We start from the raw sequence: 20,556 nt of genomic DNA on the forward strand, positions 1-20,556 counted from the left end.
AGTATTCACAAAGGACCAGGCTGACTGTCACATCTTTTCCCAAAACTTTTTGGAGGCCACTGCTGGCAACTGTGTGTCCATCATGCTCAGTTTTGTGGACAACAGTCACAGGCACTTGGGGCGTTGCCATACAGTCATCCTAGTTCACTGAAACTGGCATTGCCAGTGAGAGGTTCAGGCTATGCTTTGTCTTCCCCACTTGTGTCTGTCTTGCTTTCCTGTAAGCTCAGGCTGAGCTGAATGAGGTACCTGCCTGACCTGTCTGAAAACGCAGTTTGTTGTTGCTGTTGTTGGCAGCACAGTTTTCAGCATGAACCACTGGAGAGCTGCACGAAGGCTGGGGAAAGGAGGAAAGAGCAAACATGAGGTAAGAAGCGGGGGTGAGCACCCTTTCGTGGTGGTGAAGTAACCACCATCTTGCTCTTCCAACACTCTGTATGGGACTATAGTATAGACACCTGCTTCTAAGCTAGGGCTGATGCTGAAGTGGTCAGTCGTACAAATTAGTTGTTGCAGCATGCTGAGTGGCAATGCCTACATAGTCTGGACTGTAAACAATTTATGTTCCTAAGTTCCTATTCATTTTCAGGTAACTAGAACGTTTATAAACCTTGCTTGTAATCCTGAGACCTCTCATAAACCAAACCAAAGATTTCTCTTATTAGCCACCAAAACTTTATAGCACATTTGCTGATTCTGACCTTTCTACACCTGTGACAGGACATCTCTAAAGCAGGTAATAATGGCACATGAAATTCCTCAATTGTAAGAAAAATAGGCATCTTTGGAAAGAGTAAGAATTGACAGACTTTTATTCATTCTTGTGTTTCAATGAACATGTGTCTTGAGGATATCTCCTAACACCTTCAGTGTAGCATTTGCATTTTCTGTATGAGCATCTAGGCCTGAAATCCTTGGCTTATTACTAACTTAACTGAGGCAATGCAGCCACCAGGCTATCTACCATTTGTTCCACAGAAGTGTTTTCTTTTTGCTTAAACTAGCCTGCACGTGCAGAATGTTTACATATTTCAAAACAAAGGGTTTTACTGAATTTATCTTTTTATTCTCTCATGACACTCTTGCTTCAGGAAATTTCGAGAGAAGAAGAGGCAGATATGATTCAGTAAAATGAGCTTCTGTACGAAAACAGGATGAGAAAGATATACCTAATGGGCAAAAGCGAAAGAAACAGCTCTTGCATGTACTTGTTTCTAGACAAAATATGTGGCAGCATGTAAACAGCATCAAATAAGAACAACCGAATGAGACTACATGCCAAGATTGCAGTCCCAAATAAATAAACTATTATTATTTAAATTAATACCAACATAATATGTTTCTATGTTAAACAGTATTTCTAGTCATCACAACTAAGGGCTACATTTATTTATATAGCTTCTAAGAGCTAAATCCTTACATATTTCTCATCTCGGCCTACCAGGCAGGATCAGGCTGACTGATCAAACAAGAATTTGGCAGAATCACCTCAGTTTTCACAGTTATTTCACCCTATAGCTGAAAGTAGCTATGATAGCTCCTTGAGATTCACTGTAAGACAAGTGGATATATATGTAACAGGCAGCTAAGCGTAACGAGGCCCTGTTCTTCAGCCTGTCCATACATGGTGCCCTGCTGATATAAAGAAGGTGTTGATCAGGAAAGGATTCTCCTATCAAAGTGTGACCCAAGGTTGCTTCAATTGCTTTCTCCAGTCAAACCAATGTTAAGTTTTGCTGCTGACTCCCAGCTCGCACCTGCTGCACTCTTATGGAGAAAGTTTGTGGGATGGTAAGGAAGAGACAACACAAACCCAAAAGCATCTCAGTTGTGTAAAGGATGAAGTTTCACCTCTTGTAGTCTCTTTTCTGCAGGCAAACAATGCTTTCCACAATAAGAGAGCAAACCCAAAACCTCAAGAAAACAAAATGCAGTCAGCATATTGACAAGTAGTAGGATTCTCCTTCCTCTAATTCATGCAATTTCATAGAAAGGTATTTCTTTCTGCCAAGTACCTAGAAAAATGTTACCAACTCAAAACTGCCCTCGGATACCCATGGGGGCAGAAAGGTGGCTTGCTTCCTGAGGTGAGGTGTCTGTCTCACTGTCTCCCCTAGACTTCACCACAGCATATCCAAGGGCAGAGTTGGAATGACAAATATCAAGAAGCAGAGCTCTGAAGGAGAAATACATCATTCATGGAGATATAGCTAACCAGTCACCTGACACAGATATTATAATCCAGTAGAATTGCCACTTCTGGGTTTGCAAGGTTTCTATCAAACCTCCACATGTAAAATCTCCATCACTTTGACAGACATTATTAGAGAAAATCAAATTTCCATTAATTTGTCTATTTCTTCAATACACAAAGCCTATAAAGTTTAAGAAAGTCATAAGCCAAGACAGTTGTCACACATAATAACCACCCAATAAATCAATGAGAAGATATCATAGAAAAGTAAGGGTCACCCCTTGTATTCTGCATCCCAATGGTTCATTTCACATGACCAGAACTCTCAAGCTAATTTTTATGTGGTTTTGGATGGCTCCAAATGCTTTCAAAGAGTAAGTGTCACGAAGTGTGCAAGAAATAGACATAAATACGTATTTTACAAAGATTTAAATGCAAATCACACACACTGCTTTATGAGGACTGAAGTTCCCTAGAATTTCATAAAAGAATTGGTACTTTCTACTTGAAAAACTAGATTGAAAATGTCATGAATGTCATAGTGCCTTACTTGTTCTCGTTGCTGGCATCATATCGAGGCATAGGGTCAAAATCATTTCCATTGACATCAAAACTGGCCTGTGAGTCCTGTAGCCAACAGGAGAAAGAAAACCAATTTCCCATTAATTAGCCATTGACTCATGTGGCCTATACATTCTTCAGCAGGTTCCTATAAGAGAGCAATTAGGTTAACTAACATTCCTGTGTTTTTATGGTGATTGCATGTTTTAGGAAAGGATTATATATTTAATAACTATGGTATTTATATATTTTATTTTCTTTTTGGAAAAGGTAGAAGAATAACAAATGTTCTGAAAAAGCATAGTTCCAGTGTCAGAGAGGAAATAGAAAGTGGTGTTCCATTTAACCAGAGGACTACACTTCTTCAAAGAAACTTTTGGAATAGAGCTCATTCACAAAATTGGTATTTTACTAAATGTTTTAAGATTTGAGATATCACCTGCATAATGATGACTGAAATTTCAGTCATAGTTTCAAGGAATAAGAACAATATCATTTTCTTAAGAATATGACTATAAAAATACAGCTTGAAATGCAGTGTAAACTTCCATTTCCCTGGGAGTGTAACTGTTTCAAATATTTACAAGATATCTCTGTATTTTGGTTCCATATTCTACATTTACCAGGATTCTTACAGCTGAAAATAGTTTATAGAGTAAATAGCTGCTGGTTTGTATGGCTCTCATTAATCGATGCGGTAGCATGTGGTGTGTTGACATGACAAGCAGCTCTTTTTAATCTCTTCTTTGTTCAAAACCAGTTACCACATCCACCTCAAATATTCCTGTTTGCAGCCACACCAGTAGTAATCTGACATATAGAAGGCATTTGTCATCAAACAAGCAATGTGTACTGCTTTGGGGGAATTCCTTGTTGGCGTAAGGAAAGGGAGAGAGGAGGTGGTAAGGGAATAAATAGCTGCTTTAAATTTTGTGGAAGGACAGTACTGGGATGAGGTGACATATGATACAATGTGGGTCATTCATTGAAGAGGTAAAATTATATTTGGTTTGTTTAAATAACTTAAGAGATTAAAATGAAATATGTGGCATGCATTAGGGCCAAGCATACACTGACAAATAGGGCAACTGCCTGTCACTTGTGTTTGTGCTGTCCTCCTCATGTATTTCGAAGCTGACTTCCACCTACAGCATAGGGAAGGATATGGATATAAGTGTGGCTAATTTAAAATAAAGGTCTTTAAACTGTGGAAACAATTGTAGCTTTTGATGGGTAGTTAAAGATGTTTTTGTCATCTTCATCTCTTCAAAGCTCTGTCAAGATGATATGCTTGCTGGCAAAAAGCATTTGTTCAGGGGTCTTTTACAAGATCTACATCTGTAATGGTACTGAAGGTATATGCATGCCTGGTGCTGGTCATCTTCAGCAGTCCGGCTCAATCCAAATATATTTGCTTGTTTTCTTACCTCATGTGAATGTACATCTTGCACACTTTATTTCAGACAAATGATAAGGTCCTCGAGGTTATGCGCTTTCAGGTAATGCCTACTCCCAAAGCACAGGACTAATCACTGCAGCAAAGTGTGGCCTTGATGATTTGAACAGCTTCAAACTCTGACACTAACACAAGAAGTCACCCACTAGGGAAGGAGCTTCTTCTCACATTATACAACTCTCCAAGGCATATTAATCCAATCATTTAAATGTGACGAACCACAAGGAAACAGAAACCTCCTGACATGATATGAGATATAGGACACAGAAAACAAAGGATACAGCTCTATTACAAATTGTGAGGCCACTCACTGGAGTTATGAGAGATTTACTAGGTAGACCCCAAAATATCCTACACCTGTTTTTAACTGAGTGAATCATAACAAGTCATGTGCTTTTCCTTTAATGTTATTTCTAGCAGAAAGATAAATAGCTTTAAAAATAAATGCATGGAAGAATATGCCTAAAATTGCAGTCTTTGAGAAACGCTACTGTCTTGCTACCTAAATGTATTGGCCAAAAATGGACTTCAGCTGCAGGCATTAAATGAAAAACAGTGTATTCCATTTCTGAAGAGTGTGAGGATATTAATTAAAATAGTTGCAGAAAAAACAAAAGGCATCTGATGATTGGTTCCCGTTCTTCAGAAATTCAGAACTCTGCTACAAGATGCATACAGATATTAAATAGGTTCAGATGGAACATAGTCTTAACTAAAATAATACAGATTACCAAAAGCTGTCTTCCTTCTTCTCGTCAGTGCTAACATTTGAGGAAACCCTCATATGATTCCTACTCCCTCCCTCCATCTTTCCAGGAGCAGCAAATTTATTCGGTGTAATAATAAAGTAGCAAATCTGGACTCCTTTGGACACTTACATAATTCTGCATCAAGTCTGGATGGTTTCTTTCGATGCCGTCATCCAGGATGGTGACCACAACGTTCTTTCCAGTGTAACCTCTCTTCCAAGCACCTACTATATTCATATCTGATTGGCAATGGTGGGTGTTATCACTGCAGTGCTGGGGAGAGAAGAGGAGATAAAGATGTTGGATGTTGCAGATTAGTGAGCAGTTGAGGGGCTGAGATATTACTCTACTTAGATTAACATCACCTTTTAAATCAGCACATAAGCATATTGATTGGAAAAGCAACTATATCAACAACTTCATTTAGACAGAAAATAATTTTAAAAGAAATGCCAGATTAAATGAAAATGGCTAGTCCTGCTTATTTGCCTTTCTAATTACTCATCATGCTAAACAATAGAAAAGGGAAGCGTCCAGCCATACTGAACCACTAGAAGCCATGTGTAAAACAAAACAACTATTCCTGGCTGTTAAGCACGCTCATTTGAAATGTACATTTGAATTATTTGAATTTTTTTAGAAAAACAAACCATATGCGGATAAAAGTACACAAATGCCTGTACAGAAATGGTCATGGAAAAAAAACCCTTGCTTTTTGGAGCTTATGTGCTGTACAATTTCTTGACAGAATGTCTGGAAACGGATCCAGATTCATTTCTATCTACAAAAGAAGGCTTTTGGCAGGTTTTGTGCAATATCAGCAGGAGATGAGCAGCAGTTAAGAACCTGTAAGCAAAACAACACCCTGAAAAACTTGCAGCTTAGGGTGTCTCATGAATTGTAGATAGTTAGATTGAGAACAGCCTGCGGTACAGCTTTCAGAGCAATCAAGTCCAGTGTGGTGGAGAAAGGAAGTTTAGGGTACATTAAAACTGAAAGCCTCTTCCTTGACATGAATGCACCCAGTTAATGTGAAGAAATCTGGCTTGCCATGGCAATGAGACATGACCCTCGGGTATTCGTATGCCCCATTAGTGACTCTCTAAGCCACACACAGAGCCCTCCCCCATGAAGTGGGTTCGAGCCCCTCCTTGGCACTGCTTTCCTCCAGCTCCTCCAGGCTCAGACAGAGCAATAGGAAAAAAAAATTTAAAAAAATTAAAAAAAAAAAAAATTAAAAAAAAAAGAAGAGGGAGTGCAGGAAAGAGGAAAAAAAGAGTGGGAGGAAGGAAAAAGAAATTTAAAAAGAAACTTGTATCATAGCAACAGTGGCCACATGAGCTTGCTCCACCTCACTCCCTGCCCCACTGCCTCATGTCCCCACTTCAGCCTCATGTTTTGGCACTCTACAATTTGCAAGGAGTATAAATACATTCAGAGGCATGCACTCCTCCCTGATTTAGTCCACCCCTCTCCTCCTGAATGTAAGCACACTGAAGAACTGTTAGCCATACTGGTGCAAACTGACATCAAATTACTATTAAATCATAATTTTCTTCCTCCTTTTCCTCCAGTTCACCACCCTGTACTGTCATACACAAACCAGAGGATTTAAAAGTGGTCATTTGCTGTTACTGTAGCAATATTATATAATTAGGCACTATATATATGTACACATTATAAAGTCTCTCTTGTGGTCTTTCCCTTGTGTGCAAATATGTGTGCGTCTCTCTCTCTCTGTCTATCCATCTGCACACAAAGGAGCTTGAAGGACTTCAGGGACCAGTTCCAAGGAATGTATAGGGCAGGCTTAATGCTTTTGTTCTGTGTATTGCTTGGAAATGCTCACGCTGCTGGCTTTATGAAATTAATTACAGCCTAAACTTGCCATCTGGACACTGAATGTAATGGCTGTACACATGAGGGTTTCTAATGTACAAACAAGGGGGTTAAAAGTGTGTAATGTTTCCAAGTGCCTTTGCATTTTTTGAAAGTGTTACTGAATTAAGCATCAGAAAATACCTGCAAAAGCTATTAATATCATTATTCACATTTTGCTGATGTGAAGACAAGGAGACAAAAAGGTGGAAACACCAGCCTCCAGCCACAGAGTAATCCCAAGAGAGAGCTGCAATGGGCAATAAGGATTCCTGGCTCTGACCTCCAGTCAAATTTACTGGGCCAGTACTTTATCCCCTTCTCTGAAATGCCAAATGACCCTCTGGCTGCTTTGCTGACTGTCTTGTCCTCTCTTCCTAGGGGATGAGCTTGTTGTCTTGCTTCCATGCCAGTCAAACCACTCAGGCTGAGCAAGCATATGGGTTTTTAATCCCCATTCCCTTGCAAGCTCTTAGGCTCTCTGCCAGAAGATCACTGCTTTTTCCCTTAATTATGTTGGCACAGTCAGTTGCCCTCACTTACCTTACCTGAACTTACGCTTTTGTAGAGGTAGCTGAAGGGGGTAGCTGAAAGGGGTAGCTACATGCATGTAGACAAACACAAGACAAGAGACATCTCTTTCTTTACTGCGTGCTCTGATGATTCTCTCAAGAGATATGACAGGTCAAACATGCTTAAATTATCTTGTTCTGCTCCAAGACTGGGCAGAAAGCTAGTCTAAACAAAATCTTTCTGCATAAAAAAAATTCCAGGGGTAAAGCAGGTGTAACTGCGTGCCCACTGAAAACTTTGGATCACAGCATACATAACATATGGATCCACAATGCAAAGGCAGCAAAGAAGCATCCAAGCGGGTGTAGTTCAACAGCAGATGAAGGGTTCATTTCTTATGGTTACAATATATAACTAATTCTCAAGTCCTATTAAAAATGGCATCTTTGTTTTCTTTTCCCTGCTATTCCTTACATTGTTCCTCTCAATTCTTTATCTACACTCTTCTCTCCCTGTTCCTACCCTTGTTTTTTTCTTCCAATACTGTCATTTACCACTTAAATTCCAGTTTTGTTTGGTTCAACATCCGATCTCAGATTCCCATATTTTATCCACAAACTATACCTTCCCCCAGATTAGTGTCCGATTTTCTCCAGATTAGTCAGATCGTGTACTTTTCTCTCAAAGCAGTCAGATTTGGCTTTTATCAGGAACACTTTAAATCTTGGAATGCAATTACTCTTCAAATACTATTTAATATGGTATGGATATGCTGTTCCACATCTAACAGCATCTCAGATGCCATCTATTACTTGGTTTCATTTGCACTCTTTCCTGTCCCTTTAAATTCCTCTTTCCTTCAAATACATTCCTTGCAAGGGATTTTCTGCTACTGGGTTCCATTTTATAATTTTTCTTTAACTGTGTGCTGCTTCTTTACCACCTATCCAAATTACATTTTCTTAGCAGAGGGCTGTTTTTACTTAATTTGGAAACATTTTTCAATTTACAGTGTTACCCAAATAAAAAATAATAAAAATGGTGTTGTGACAATAAAAAATATGTGATTTAGAGTGACTGAATTTTATATTAATGGCCAAGTACTACTGAATTTTATAGCTCATTTTCAATCTATTTTTCTTGTTCTCTCTTTTTAGAATAAAACCAAACTTTGTCATGATAATGTACAAAACCTGTGTGCTTGTAAGTTTTTATTAGATCTGTTAATCTCTGAACTGCTGTTCTTTGAATCTTAAAGGGAATAGTATAAAATAATTTAGTCTACGGAGTTTCCCCACTCTTCAAGCAGATAAAGTAATTCAGAAATTTCCTACATTGGTACCATGGCTACACAACTGCAGTAAGCCAGCACTATTTCAACATATATTGTTTTCATCTATTGCCTGGAGGACACCATCAAAAGGAATAAATGACCTCTCACCTAGTTACATAGAGTAATTTTATTGAGATTTTTAAAAGGCATTCAAAGGATGATGTTTTTCTTTGGACTGTTTAATTGGAAAATGTTAATGATACCACCATTAGTATTTAACAGAAACCATCTGCAAGGTTGAGAGACTCTTTAAGTACACGTAGGAAGAAGGAAGAAGGCTATAGTAAGAAAAATTTCAGATATTGAACTTTTCTCATACTTGAAATTCAATGCTTATGAGCATAAAAAGACAAAAGAAGCACTTAGATATCTTTGGACAGATAATTTGGAAGCCTGCCTTTGTGCACTTAACAAGCAGAGAGAACATTAGAAAGGTTTTCTGTTTTGATGTTTGCTTGATGCCTTCAGTATCAGACATGGGCCTGGATTCTCTTAGCTATTTTGTGAAAAACTAGCTTGTAATCATTATCATTATGTTAATGTTTCTTATCTGCTGCACTAATTTTTGTGGTTGGAGGCTTGGTGTATTCAGTTAGGGATCAATAACAAAATTGAACAATTAAACTGAGAAATCAAGAATCATATCAATGGTCAAAATTCTTTGGAATTCCAGAGATTAAAATCAAATTAAATGAACAATGACTATAAAATTCTGTTCTGTCTTTTGCAATGCCTGTTCATCTACAAAAACAGAGTAGAAACAGAAGTTTCTAATCCTGTGGCATGCAGTCTCTCAGAAAGGGCATATTGTGCCCTCTGTTAAGTCTTCATGAGGTACCTTGCATTGGTTTCCTATAGTTTTTGAGTGAGAAGGAGTTCTTTGACAAGACCTTGTCAATATCTAAGGGGATGTAGAGAAACAGAAGAAGAGGAGGAACACGAACAAAAGTAAGAATAAGAACAAGTACAAGAACAAGATGAAAGTCTTTCCGGTTTCATTAGAGTAGTAATTAAACAGTCTTTGTCACAGATGGAAACATGCAGACTACAGTCCCATTCTCTACATCAGGGGGTTTTGTCAGCTACTATTCTGCGAGCATGAAGAGGAAAGGAGAAGTTGCACAAGGTAGTACACAGAGGAAGAAGAACAGTCAATGGCCTATGCATTGACCTTGATCAACACAAGCAGAGAGAAGGAGGACACACAGGGCCAAGGAACGGATCCTGGCATTTTGTGGAGCTATCAGAAGAAATAGACTATCTACCTGTTCTGTGAGGGGAACATGTGTAATGTGGGGCATTTGGCACTCTTAGCTGGTCCAGGCAAATGCACAGGCAGCAAAGTTTATCAGGTTTTAACTTTAGTAGAGTGGACATCCTGATGCTATGTTCAGTTTTCTGAGGTACATTTTGGGGCAGTGTTCAAAATTAAAACTTTCCACATATTCTTTTTCCTGCAAAAAGGAGAAATAGTCTCATCTCTTTATGCTCTTGATGTGATCCAATTTTAAAGTGGAATGAAAGAAGTAAGCAGGGAGGTAATCAGTAGCGTTGGAAAGGTAGGCTCCTTATTAAAATGACTTGTGTAATGTAATAGAAATCGTGACAACAGGCTTTGAAGAGCATCATAACCCGTAAAGTTAATATCATCTACTAAAATTATTTCCTAGTAGAAAATAACTTGAAAGTGACATTTTCTAATAAGACTATTAAACTAATGTTTCTTTTTAAAAGTATTTCTCACGTTTGTTTAGTCTTTCATCACAATAAACAGAAGGTGAAAGAAGGATTTTTAGAAGAAGGTAGTGTACTTGTAAATTTATTTTTTTTATTTTTTCTCAGACATAACCTGATATTTAGTGCATGATACACCACAACTGTGAACTGCATAGGAAATTATTTTCTTCTGAGCTTCAACTTTAAATAATATCTGATTATTGCTGCACACTATTTTTAAGCGTATCAGGAGCAGGCAAATAATATAAAGTTTGATTCATCTCAAATACAGGATTTTTTTGCATTAAATACTATCTGGAGTCATGCTTTACTGAATTGCTACTCTTTTATCTGTGTCTGCATCAAGGTAATATTTCAAGAGTGTACCATATTAAATATTTAACACTAATTTATTGCTTGTGCAACTTCAGAAGGTTTAGTTAATTTACTCCCGAGATGAATTTGGATCTTAAGCTTTATTGATTCTTTAAGTTAACAAACAAAAATACACTTAGAGGCCAATAAGAACAATCACAGACTTACATTATTTTATGCCTGTTTAAGCAATGAAGGAGAACAGGAAATCAATATAAAAGGGCTTCTTGTATTCATAGGAGTACCTGATAGCTACAGTGAGACAAGAATAATTTACAAGACTATATATATGCGGTTTTGCAATGAAAAATAAGGTGCTCATAAATCTTATTCTTTGGCTGTGGTTACACTGCTATTCTTTCCAAAAATAGAATAATTCATAATGTGTTAATTTTGTATTCAAGACAATTCCATCCCTTTCCTATCACTGGCACTTTTTTAAAGTCAACACTCGTTGTTTTTCTGTAACCTGTGTGCTGGCTCAAACATGAGTTAATTCAGGGAAGTCCTGTATGTCCGTGTTCCACAGGCTGACAACGCAGCCTTGTTAGGATTAAGAAAATCTCCCCCTTCTGGGTCTGCAGACAGCAAAGTTTCTCTCCCAGCTGCAAGTTCTGGAACCTGCAGAGGCACAAAAATAATCTGCCTCCAATATTCATCTTCTTTCTACATCGGACATAACCTGTGGCTCCATTAGGATGTCTGCCTTTAGTCCTATTTCTTTCCCATGTGGCAGCAACACGAGACACTCCTTGAAGGCAAGAGAGAAAGGTCGCTAAAAATCCCTTATGGTGATTGTGCATGTTCTGCCACCTCCATTAAGAGGCAAATATGAAAAGTGGCATTCACAAAAAATGCAAAAGGTGCACCACATCATCCCGAAGAGCAAAATCACATATACATACAGAAAGAAATGGAAGAGGAAGAGTAAGAAGAGAAAGAAGAAGGAGGCGGAGGAGGAGGAGGAGAAGAAGAAGCAGAAGAAGCAGAAGAAGAAGAGGAAATAAAGGCAGATAGAATGTGTCCATTTCACCTTATATGCAAAAATCATCCATATGAATGGCACATTACAGACCTGGTGCATCTTGTATATCCTTGAATCAGTGTTCACATATTGAGAGGTATGTGTCAACGCATGGACATATTTCTCCCTGGGAAGCACTGGGAGAAATATAGGAAGGTAATGCAGAACATCTTGGGGAGTTAGTATAGGACAGAGAGGGGAGAAAAGAAATAATTTCCACTGCCTGTGGCTACTGCTGAGAAATGCAGGAAGGAAAGAAGCATGCATGGAAATACATCTCTATATGTGGCTGTATCCTGTTAAGATGACTGTATGATGACTGTTACTACTGCTGCTACTGCTACTACCAATACTGCCACTACTATACAAACAGCCTACTTAGAAAGGGAAGGCCAGCAAGTAGATCAAAAGTTAATGCATTTTTACCTGCCTGAAGTCTTGTCTAGGACAAAAAGTATGGCAATTCTTTTATTAATTAGTGAAAATACGTGAAAAGAACAGCTGTGCCCTGGCCTCAGCTGTGCACCATCAACCCTGGGGATTCAGTATTCACGAAGGACGAATAATTCCTCAGAGAGACAATTCTTTCCATTCTACCATTTTGTGTGGCCTTTGCCTCATATTTTTATTTGACCTCATCTAAGTCCCAAAAAAGAAAGAGAAACAAGGCAGTTTTACATAAAGTCCCAAGATGCCTTTTTTTTTTTTTATGCAGCAGTTCATGGAGTCACAATTGTCTAGTAAGACCAAGTTTCTCCCTCTCTCTCTCTCTAGCTAGACTTGATGTTTTCATTATTTCTAAGATACCAATTAAACAGAGACAGGGTAAGTCTTGCTCTAAAATAGTTTCCATAAGTTTCTAAGGATTTCTACACTACTAAAGACAGGCTCCTCACAATTCACTTTTTAAGCTGTTTTCAAGTTAAAGACCATTACTTCTATCGCAAGTTGTTAAGAAGCATGGGAGAAGAAGGTGGTTTTATTTAGACTTTGTGCGAACATATGTGACAGAATCAAACTAACCACATGGAGAGAAGGCCCTGAGCAGATGGCTTCAATTAATCATTAACCTTCCCAGAGAATGATGAGAGTGGGAGGAGCCTGGGTCTTTTACAAACCCACTTCCCTCCCCATCCCCTCTCTTGTCATTTTACAGAGAAAAGAAAAAAGGATATGCTGTTATGTGAACGCTGGGGGTGGGGGCTGAGCAGAGAGCTGATATAGGATGGACCAGTAAATCTGATTTTCTAAGAATGTTATGAACTTGTAGGAATGAGGGGACTTGTTGGGAAATTGATGAATTTGCACATACCCAAATTTTAAGGACTGTTGCACTACTGCAGTCCTTTTTTTCTCTATTTTGTGTTGTGGTCTGGTCCCTCTGATCCATGAGGCAACAGCCTGGTGACATCTGTTGTTAATGGTGGGATGTCCTCAGGGGAGAAGGAGGGAGAGAGGGACAATAAGAGGGAGGGATGTTAGACAACAGGACTTGTTCAGGAGGCTGAAGGAAAGATACACATACCTACTCTTCCTCTAGGGACAAAAGCAGGTAGGAAAAGCAGGGCAACTTATGACAACCCCATATTCCATTATTAGTAATGGGGAAGGAGTTTTCCCCTGTTTTCTTGTAGGCATGTGGAGTTCCTGAGGCTGGAACTGTTTCACAGTGCCTTTACTTCAGCAATAAACATCTATGCTACTCGATACTTAGAAGCCTTTTCCCTAAGAACCATAAAAAGCCATCAGGTTATTGTACCTTTGGTCCCATTATTTGCTTGGTTGGTATGTCAGAGGAGATTATAACTTGCCAGAGGACAAACTTTAAGCTCATGAAACTATTCTCTTGAGACAGAAGTATAAAAATCACTCCATACCCTCTTTAGACAGCCTTACAGAAATGTTTAATCTAACACTGAAATGCATGCTGTGAAAATTCATTAACAGTACAGGATCAGACTAAGATGAATGGCTGCTATTTTAGTTTGCCTATAGGGAAGTAAGTGCCCTAGGCACCAATGGGCTTTTCACAATTTGAATGTGCTATGGTTGATGAATGTAAGGCCCACTGTGTATTATAAGAGAAACCTGGGAAGATATGGCCAAACCGCTAGAGGGAGTGGCTAGTTATATTTTGCAGATGAGATCATCTGGCAGAAATGAGAGAACTAGCCCAGAGAAATCTAGAGAGGCCTGGGAAGGAAAAGGAAAGGCTATTCAAGAACAAAACAAAACAAAAGTTTTCAATAAGGAAAAAGCATACCACACAGTTACTCGTTACTGTTTCAGGAAATTTGACTCGGCTGGTTAAACGTTGCAAGTCCTTCTGCAATGCTGAAGAAGGTTAGTCCAAAGACATATGACACAGCTGTGCATGCAAGACTGTGCAAAACAAGCAATGAATGCAAAAATTTTGTGAAAATTGCAAAAGGTCTTACAGGAAATCTCAGCAGAGTGTCAGGATTCAAGCTATCTCAGAAAATAAAGATATTGCAGAAAGGTTCTGGAGAAGTCCAGTATATTTGCAAACACTGTTTTCATAAAGAACTAGACATAGACCAATGTCTATGGAGCTTTCTAAAAACAGGACTGTAAGGGACTTGGGGAGCTGCTGCTAAATAACCCCCCAAGTTTATCTCTCAAGACACTTAGATTATGTTGACTGCAGCAGTACTAAGAAGGAACTTCCCCCGGTTGCAAGTAAAGTAATTGAATATGTGGAACTGATCTGAGAACATAATTTTGAACTGATACTAGAGGAATGTACTCCTGTAGACAGAGAATATAATATAATATACAACCTTAGTATAAGCACCTTTTATGCACATCAAAGGCTGAAAATGTAATTTGTCTAACTGGAACTAGGAGGAAAATCACACTCATGACTGTCAGGTTTATACAGTCTATGTGTAGGGTAGTCTCAACTTTGAAAAGATACCCATTAACAATAACTGCCTCAGCATTTGCAGATAATCTTAAAAAGCCCAGGAAGTCTGCAGATGAGACACCCGGAGAATGTACTAAAGAAAGCTATGATCAGAGCATTGTCTGAAGGGAAAATTATACACTATCAGAAATAAACTAAAGGTAAGAGTTCTTAATTTTATGATTGTTTACAATTCTTGTGCGTCTCCTGGTTTTTCTGGTACTACAGCTACAAAACACACTTTGTGGCTCCTCTTCTCTGTTGTCTGTATTCTTCCTTGTCATTCCTATTGTCTCTATCCATCTCTTCTGTGATTCCTGTCAGTTGGTCTTCTGACTCTCAGTTTTCTCCATTTTCAAATCTCAGCTGTAAATGGATCTTCTTTTCCCTATTCATTTTGTTTCTCCTACTGGCTCTGCTGTTTAACTGGAAATACTATTCTAACATGAATATGTGCCAAAAATACATTGTAAAGCTAAAAGGGTCTCCCAAGTAAAAGGGGAGATTCTCACGGAAATGTAATGTACCTCCAGAAAACTAATTGTTTTTTTCAAATGTTGTGTTCTACCATGGAAATGCACGCGGCAGTTACAAAGCTGGTCTTTTTTACTTAAAAACTCTAATGAGATCTTTGGATCCACTGGAGATATAGTATGACTCTGTAAGCACTTAATAACATAGCCACTCATAAGGAAACTAACAGAGGATTTAAGATGTCAGTTTGTACTTTGAAGCCATTATGACGGCTTAACAGATATAACATTATTGAGCATGTGCAATTATTAAGTCTCAAATCTTAAGAGGTTACAATGCTTCCCTGTAGCTCAGAAAAGTTGAAATTACATTCTTCTATAGCACATTCTCAAATCTGATGACACAGAAATTAGTGGAGTGGGACGTAATGATGGCAATAGAGACAGAGTGATCTGGATCACTTCTGAAGGTGAATCTATTTAAGCGGTGTGTTTGTAATATAATTTTAGATGAAATCATACATAAAATTATGCATGTAGGACTAAGAGTGCAAGGCATAAAATGAAAGTGTCCAGAAACACAGTAATGGTGAAAAGGATTTAAGCTGTAAGGCAGACAGTCATCTACGACTTCAAGAAGGTGCTCTATGAAACCATGCATTATTCTTTGATAGTTAAGCAGTGGGACAGCAAGAAAAGTGGGTTAACACACTTTTTTAATCCCAGCAATGATACCATTCCTGGAATGATATGTGCCTGTGCCTAGTATTGATGTTTCAAAAAGGATGCTCTTGGAAAATGAGCAGTAAGTCCTTGCTGCTGGTTTTCTGAACCAAGAGCTAGAAACACAATTTACAGTGATTCTTACCAAGCTCAAAGAATTTATGATATCTAAGAGAGGGTGAAGACATGACTTGATTGTAGCATGCAAGCAACTCAACACAGATGGTATTTTTGAAGAAGGAACACTTCTTTAATCTAGTAGAGAATGACCTAACAAGGTAAGTACAGAGCAAGATAAACATGCAACTACAAGATGTAAGATTTTTAATAGTTAATTGTTAAGACTATGCACTTACAGATGTGACTCTTTTACAAATCCAATCTTTTGTCTAATATATGTATGTTTTACTGAAAACCTACTGCAGCTTAATTAGAAATTCTAGGCTTGTGCTTGTAGATTACCAGTTGTACTGACTGTTGGTCAAACAAAATAATCACACAATCTTCTGCCATATCTATGAAATGAATCAACCAAAGGAGTTCAGATCTTGATGCTGGCTTCTGTGAGACTAAAGCAGCTTTGTGCTGGGAACTCACCCCACAGAAGCCCCAGCTAGGAAGTACAATCTGGGAGAAATGAACTTTTTCTGCCATTTAACTGCCTTCAAATACTTTGAGAGGGAGTTTCAGTGTCTGGAGTTAGGTGTTACTTTAAATATAAGCGTATCCTGAACAACTCCACTCTAAATACACACAGAAACATTAATTCTTATTAATAAAACTCAATTAAATATACAAAGAAATAACGTCAAAACAGAATTGACATGAAACATTCAAATGAGGTAATGTTTTGATTTTGTTTCCTCTTTGACCTTTACATTTAGGAGTGGGTGACAAAGATTTCTGAAAAAAATAATTTTCTATTACTTCTGGAGCAAAATGTAGGCATTTTAATTGACGAGCATTTCTGTGCATAGGTATGGATTATTTTTAAACAGAAACATATATTTTTATGTGGATGATCTTCTATTTGTATGAAAGATAAAGATCTTTTGAGGAAAAAAGGTTTTTTAAGAAAAGCAAGAAGAAAGTTGGTTGTGTTATTATAACCTTGGTGCAATATAAAATAAATAAGGCTTTTGTATTGATTCAACTGAAGATCCATTTCAGAGACTTGTTACAGACACCCTTGCCAATTCCTGTATAGATCTAGGGTTGACATAAAACAATCCACAAAACCAACTAAAAAAGTAATCACAATGTAACAGGCTTATTTCAACACAAAGTGGAGTCAGTGAGCAGCCCAAAAACTTGTTGGTCTGGAGGACTCTGAAAAAATCAACAAAACTTTTAAGTACATGCTTAAGTTTAGGCTCATGCTTAAATCTATCCTTGATCTGCAAAGCATTCTGATAGAAGCCTAATTCCAGTGAGATGCATGAGACCTGATCATGTGGCTGTGTACTTCGTTGCGCACCATGCCATTAACAGCATCATTGCAAGCAGCCACTTTATTATTAAAGAATTCTCTTTTTTTCCTTATGAACAGGCAAAAGAGCTTTCTCTCAGTTAACCTACCATCCGTTAACTTATGGATGCCAGGATTTAACATGGATACAAAGGGCAAATAAGAATCTCGGTGAGAACTTCTCAATTCACAACAAAAGTTTCATTTGATTGCTCTATATTTTTCTCCATGCCTCTCCCCCAAAACCAGCACATGAATCAAATGCACAACTTGATGCAGTGTGACTATAATAACACTAGAAAGTGTATAATAACTAAAATAACACTGCTATAGAAAGGAGAAAAGTATGAAACCTGCTCAGTGCTGTCATTGCATGCTTTACTTTTAAACTTTCCTATTTGAGTAAATTTCCTATTGGGCCCCCTATTCACAACTGTCTAAAAGAAAAATAGTGATAATTTAGAAATTACTTTTTTTTTCTCTAAACAAATATGCAGACATGTAAATTGTTCCTGTCCTTCCCCATACAACATAACCGCATCAGGAGATCTCTAATGCTCAGTGCCTGTCTGGAGGAAACAAACATGGGTCATAACCTCTGTTTCATTCACAGTCACATTCATGTGTACAACTTCTACCTGTTGAGCAGCAAAAAGCAATGAATGGCTCAGCCTTAGGTTTATTTTTCCTATTAGATTGTGAGGAAAATCTTGCATGTGAGCCTTTCAAAAGTTGAGACGATATAAGACTTTTTCTTAGTAACAAACCAAGCTTACAAATTGGTTTTGGCCACCCTTGTAGATTCAGTCCTTGAGCATATCTACTGAATTAGTCCTCAAAACGTTTCTGTGGTAATAGTTTACACAATGTATAACATGGTCTCAGGCTATCAGCATGTCTGAAGTTCCAAACAAGATCAAAGCTACTTCACACAGTGTGGTCAATGCTTGAAACTTTTGAATAGTGGAGAAGAAGCAGTAGCCAGACATAGTGACCAGACATAGACCATATGCCCAATGTGAGTGGGCTTAAAAGGCAGGAACCTTTCAGAATTTCGTTCTCTCTCACTGGTCAGTATCATGCAACTTCCCTGCTAATCAAAAAACGGATCAATGTTATGGTCTCTTCGGGCAAATATTTTCAAAGGACAGACATAAAATAGAAGGATGCTTTCACTTTCACAATACTTTTATCCTCTTACGTAGTAGTTTATCGCCAATCTGGAGTGGGCGCAGATGGAAATTGCTGGAGACAATGTTTTAAAATGGAAAACCATATGAAGGTAGCAAATGCACCTAATCATGAAATCTAAATTAAGAGAGTAGATACTCTAAATTGAGTGTCAACATCCTCAAGAAAGCTGAACCAATCTAACTTCTCAGTATTGTCAGAAAAGTTAATCCTGCTTCATATTTTTTGGTCTCTGCTGTTCAGGTAGTCATAAGAGATGATGCAAGGAATGGGGACCGGATTGACCGGACAGGTGTGGGCAAAGATACTGTAGGTCATAGGATGTGACACACAGAGCCTTGAGCTTGTCTTTGGTGTCTTGGGAAACTTCATTATCAGATGAGGGCTCTGAGGAAGTCTTGAGACACAAATCCAGTGGAATAATAGAATTCAGGGATTTTTCCCAGAATCTTGTTTTCTGTAAGCAGGCCAACTCCTTACCAAGATGTAAGGGCTGTAACACTTTCTAAGTAGGCTGTATTAATTCCTCTATCCACATTTCAATTCATATAGATGGGGACTTAGTTAATCAAGAATATATGTATTTCAGTGTTTCAGCAGCTGGGATCATATAAAGCCCATTCAAACACTGCATTTGAAAGCTTGCACTTAACAAACTTTCCTCAACAGCCTACTCTGCAGCATACCGGCCCGCAGCAAGACCAGGAGACTTATAAGGAAAAAAACCAGTCAGATTCAACCTCCTGTTGAATCAGGAGGTTCAACACTAAACCTGGATGTGGAAGAGTACATGGAAGTTGAACAAAGGAGAAGTTATTCAACCTCTTTGTAACTTCAGAAACATTTTTTCTTTCCTTAACTTGTCTTTATTTTTTTTTCTAAATGGGATTTCTGTCTCCCAAACATAATCTTGTAACCAGGAGTTGATATTCATAAAACCAAAACACAATCACCCAAGCAGTAGTTTACTGTTTATTAATTCACATTTGCACCTCTTGGGGCTGTCTGACGCTCTTCTCTCCTGCCCATTTGCTTTCTCTGACCACCATGCATTTCTGCTGCTTGCTGGAAATGAGTTTATTTTGAAACAGCCAATTTTTAAGTTTTTGCAGAATTTATAAGCTCCACAGCAAAAGAGCAAGCACAGATGTTGCCTGTATTGCTCCACACCACAGAACTGGTATATTTTCCAAAAAGCCCTACTGCCTCTCTTTGAGATAACCTGGGGTCTTGTGCTGACAGTCAATGACAGTCCTGTATTGACTGAGTTCAAAATGATCACTTACTTTATTGAGGTTAATTTTAATTGAAAGTGTATTTAGAAGTCATGCAGATGTGCAAACACTTGCTGGACTTCTCTCCAAAATGGCACTCAGAGTTTCCTGTACTTTTAGTCTCTGCTGTTTCTTGTTTGGCTAGAAGAAAATCCTCTTCACAGGGCTTGAGCAGTAGATGTAATTCACAGCAGAGATTTCATGACATTAGAAGTAGCTACAAGCAAAGCCAAGGATGACCTGCATCTAATGAACTGGTGTAGAACACACTTTATTGAAGTCTCTGCCTTCACTTTGTTTGCTTCTGCTGTTGGATTGGTTTTGGTGTGGTGGTTGTTGTTGTTGGGTTTTAGTTGATTTTTTTTTTGTTTAAACATGGTTGAAAAAGGAGCAAAAATTAACATCAAAAAAGGGTCAGCAAGAACTAAGGTCTTCTGCATACTTTTAATTTTAGTCACAGCATTTGCTCATGTGATATGCAGGAAGATAAGTTAAAGCATGGATGCAGGAATCAGGAAAGCTGGAGTTTTGATGTCCCCATTCTCATGGTATCCTGTGTCATATGGCATCTCTCTTCAGTAAAGAAAAGCAAAATGATATTTAAAGACGGGTACAAGACCTAACATCCTAAACCTAAATAGCTGTTCTCCAATTTCTCCTTTGCAAAGGGCACTACACAGATCAGGCTCTCCTCTGTACAGA

General features: G+C 38.2%; 1 protein-coding gene across 2 annotated transcripts in view; it reads right to left on the reverse strand.

Annotated features, from left to right (window-relative positions):
- Positions 1 to 20,556, reverse strand: part of PCSK5 (proprotein convertase subtilisin/kexin type 5) — a 258,951-nt gene that overhangs the window by 177,046 nt on the left and 61,349 nt on the right. For both annotated transcript variants that reach the window (XM_074166803.1, XM_074166804.1), the window contains exons 4-5: positions 5,090 to 5,233; positions 2,745 to 2,821 (exon numbers count right to left, since the gene is read on the reverse strand). In XM_074166803.1, the coding sequence (XP_074022904.1) occupies positions 2,745 to 2,821; positions 5,090 to 5,233 (221 nt within the window). The remainder of the gene's footprint in view (positions 1 to 2,744; positions 2,822 to 5,089; positions 5,234 to 20,556) is intronic.

Source organism: Numenius arquata, chromosome Z (genome assembly GCF_964106895.1).
Source record: "Numenius arquata chromosome Z, bNumArq3.hap1.1, whole genome shotgun sequence".
Classification (NCBI taxonomy): domain Eukaryota; kingdom Metazoa; phylum Chordata; class Aves; order Charadriiformes; family Scolopacidae; genus Numenius; species Numenius arquata.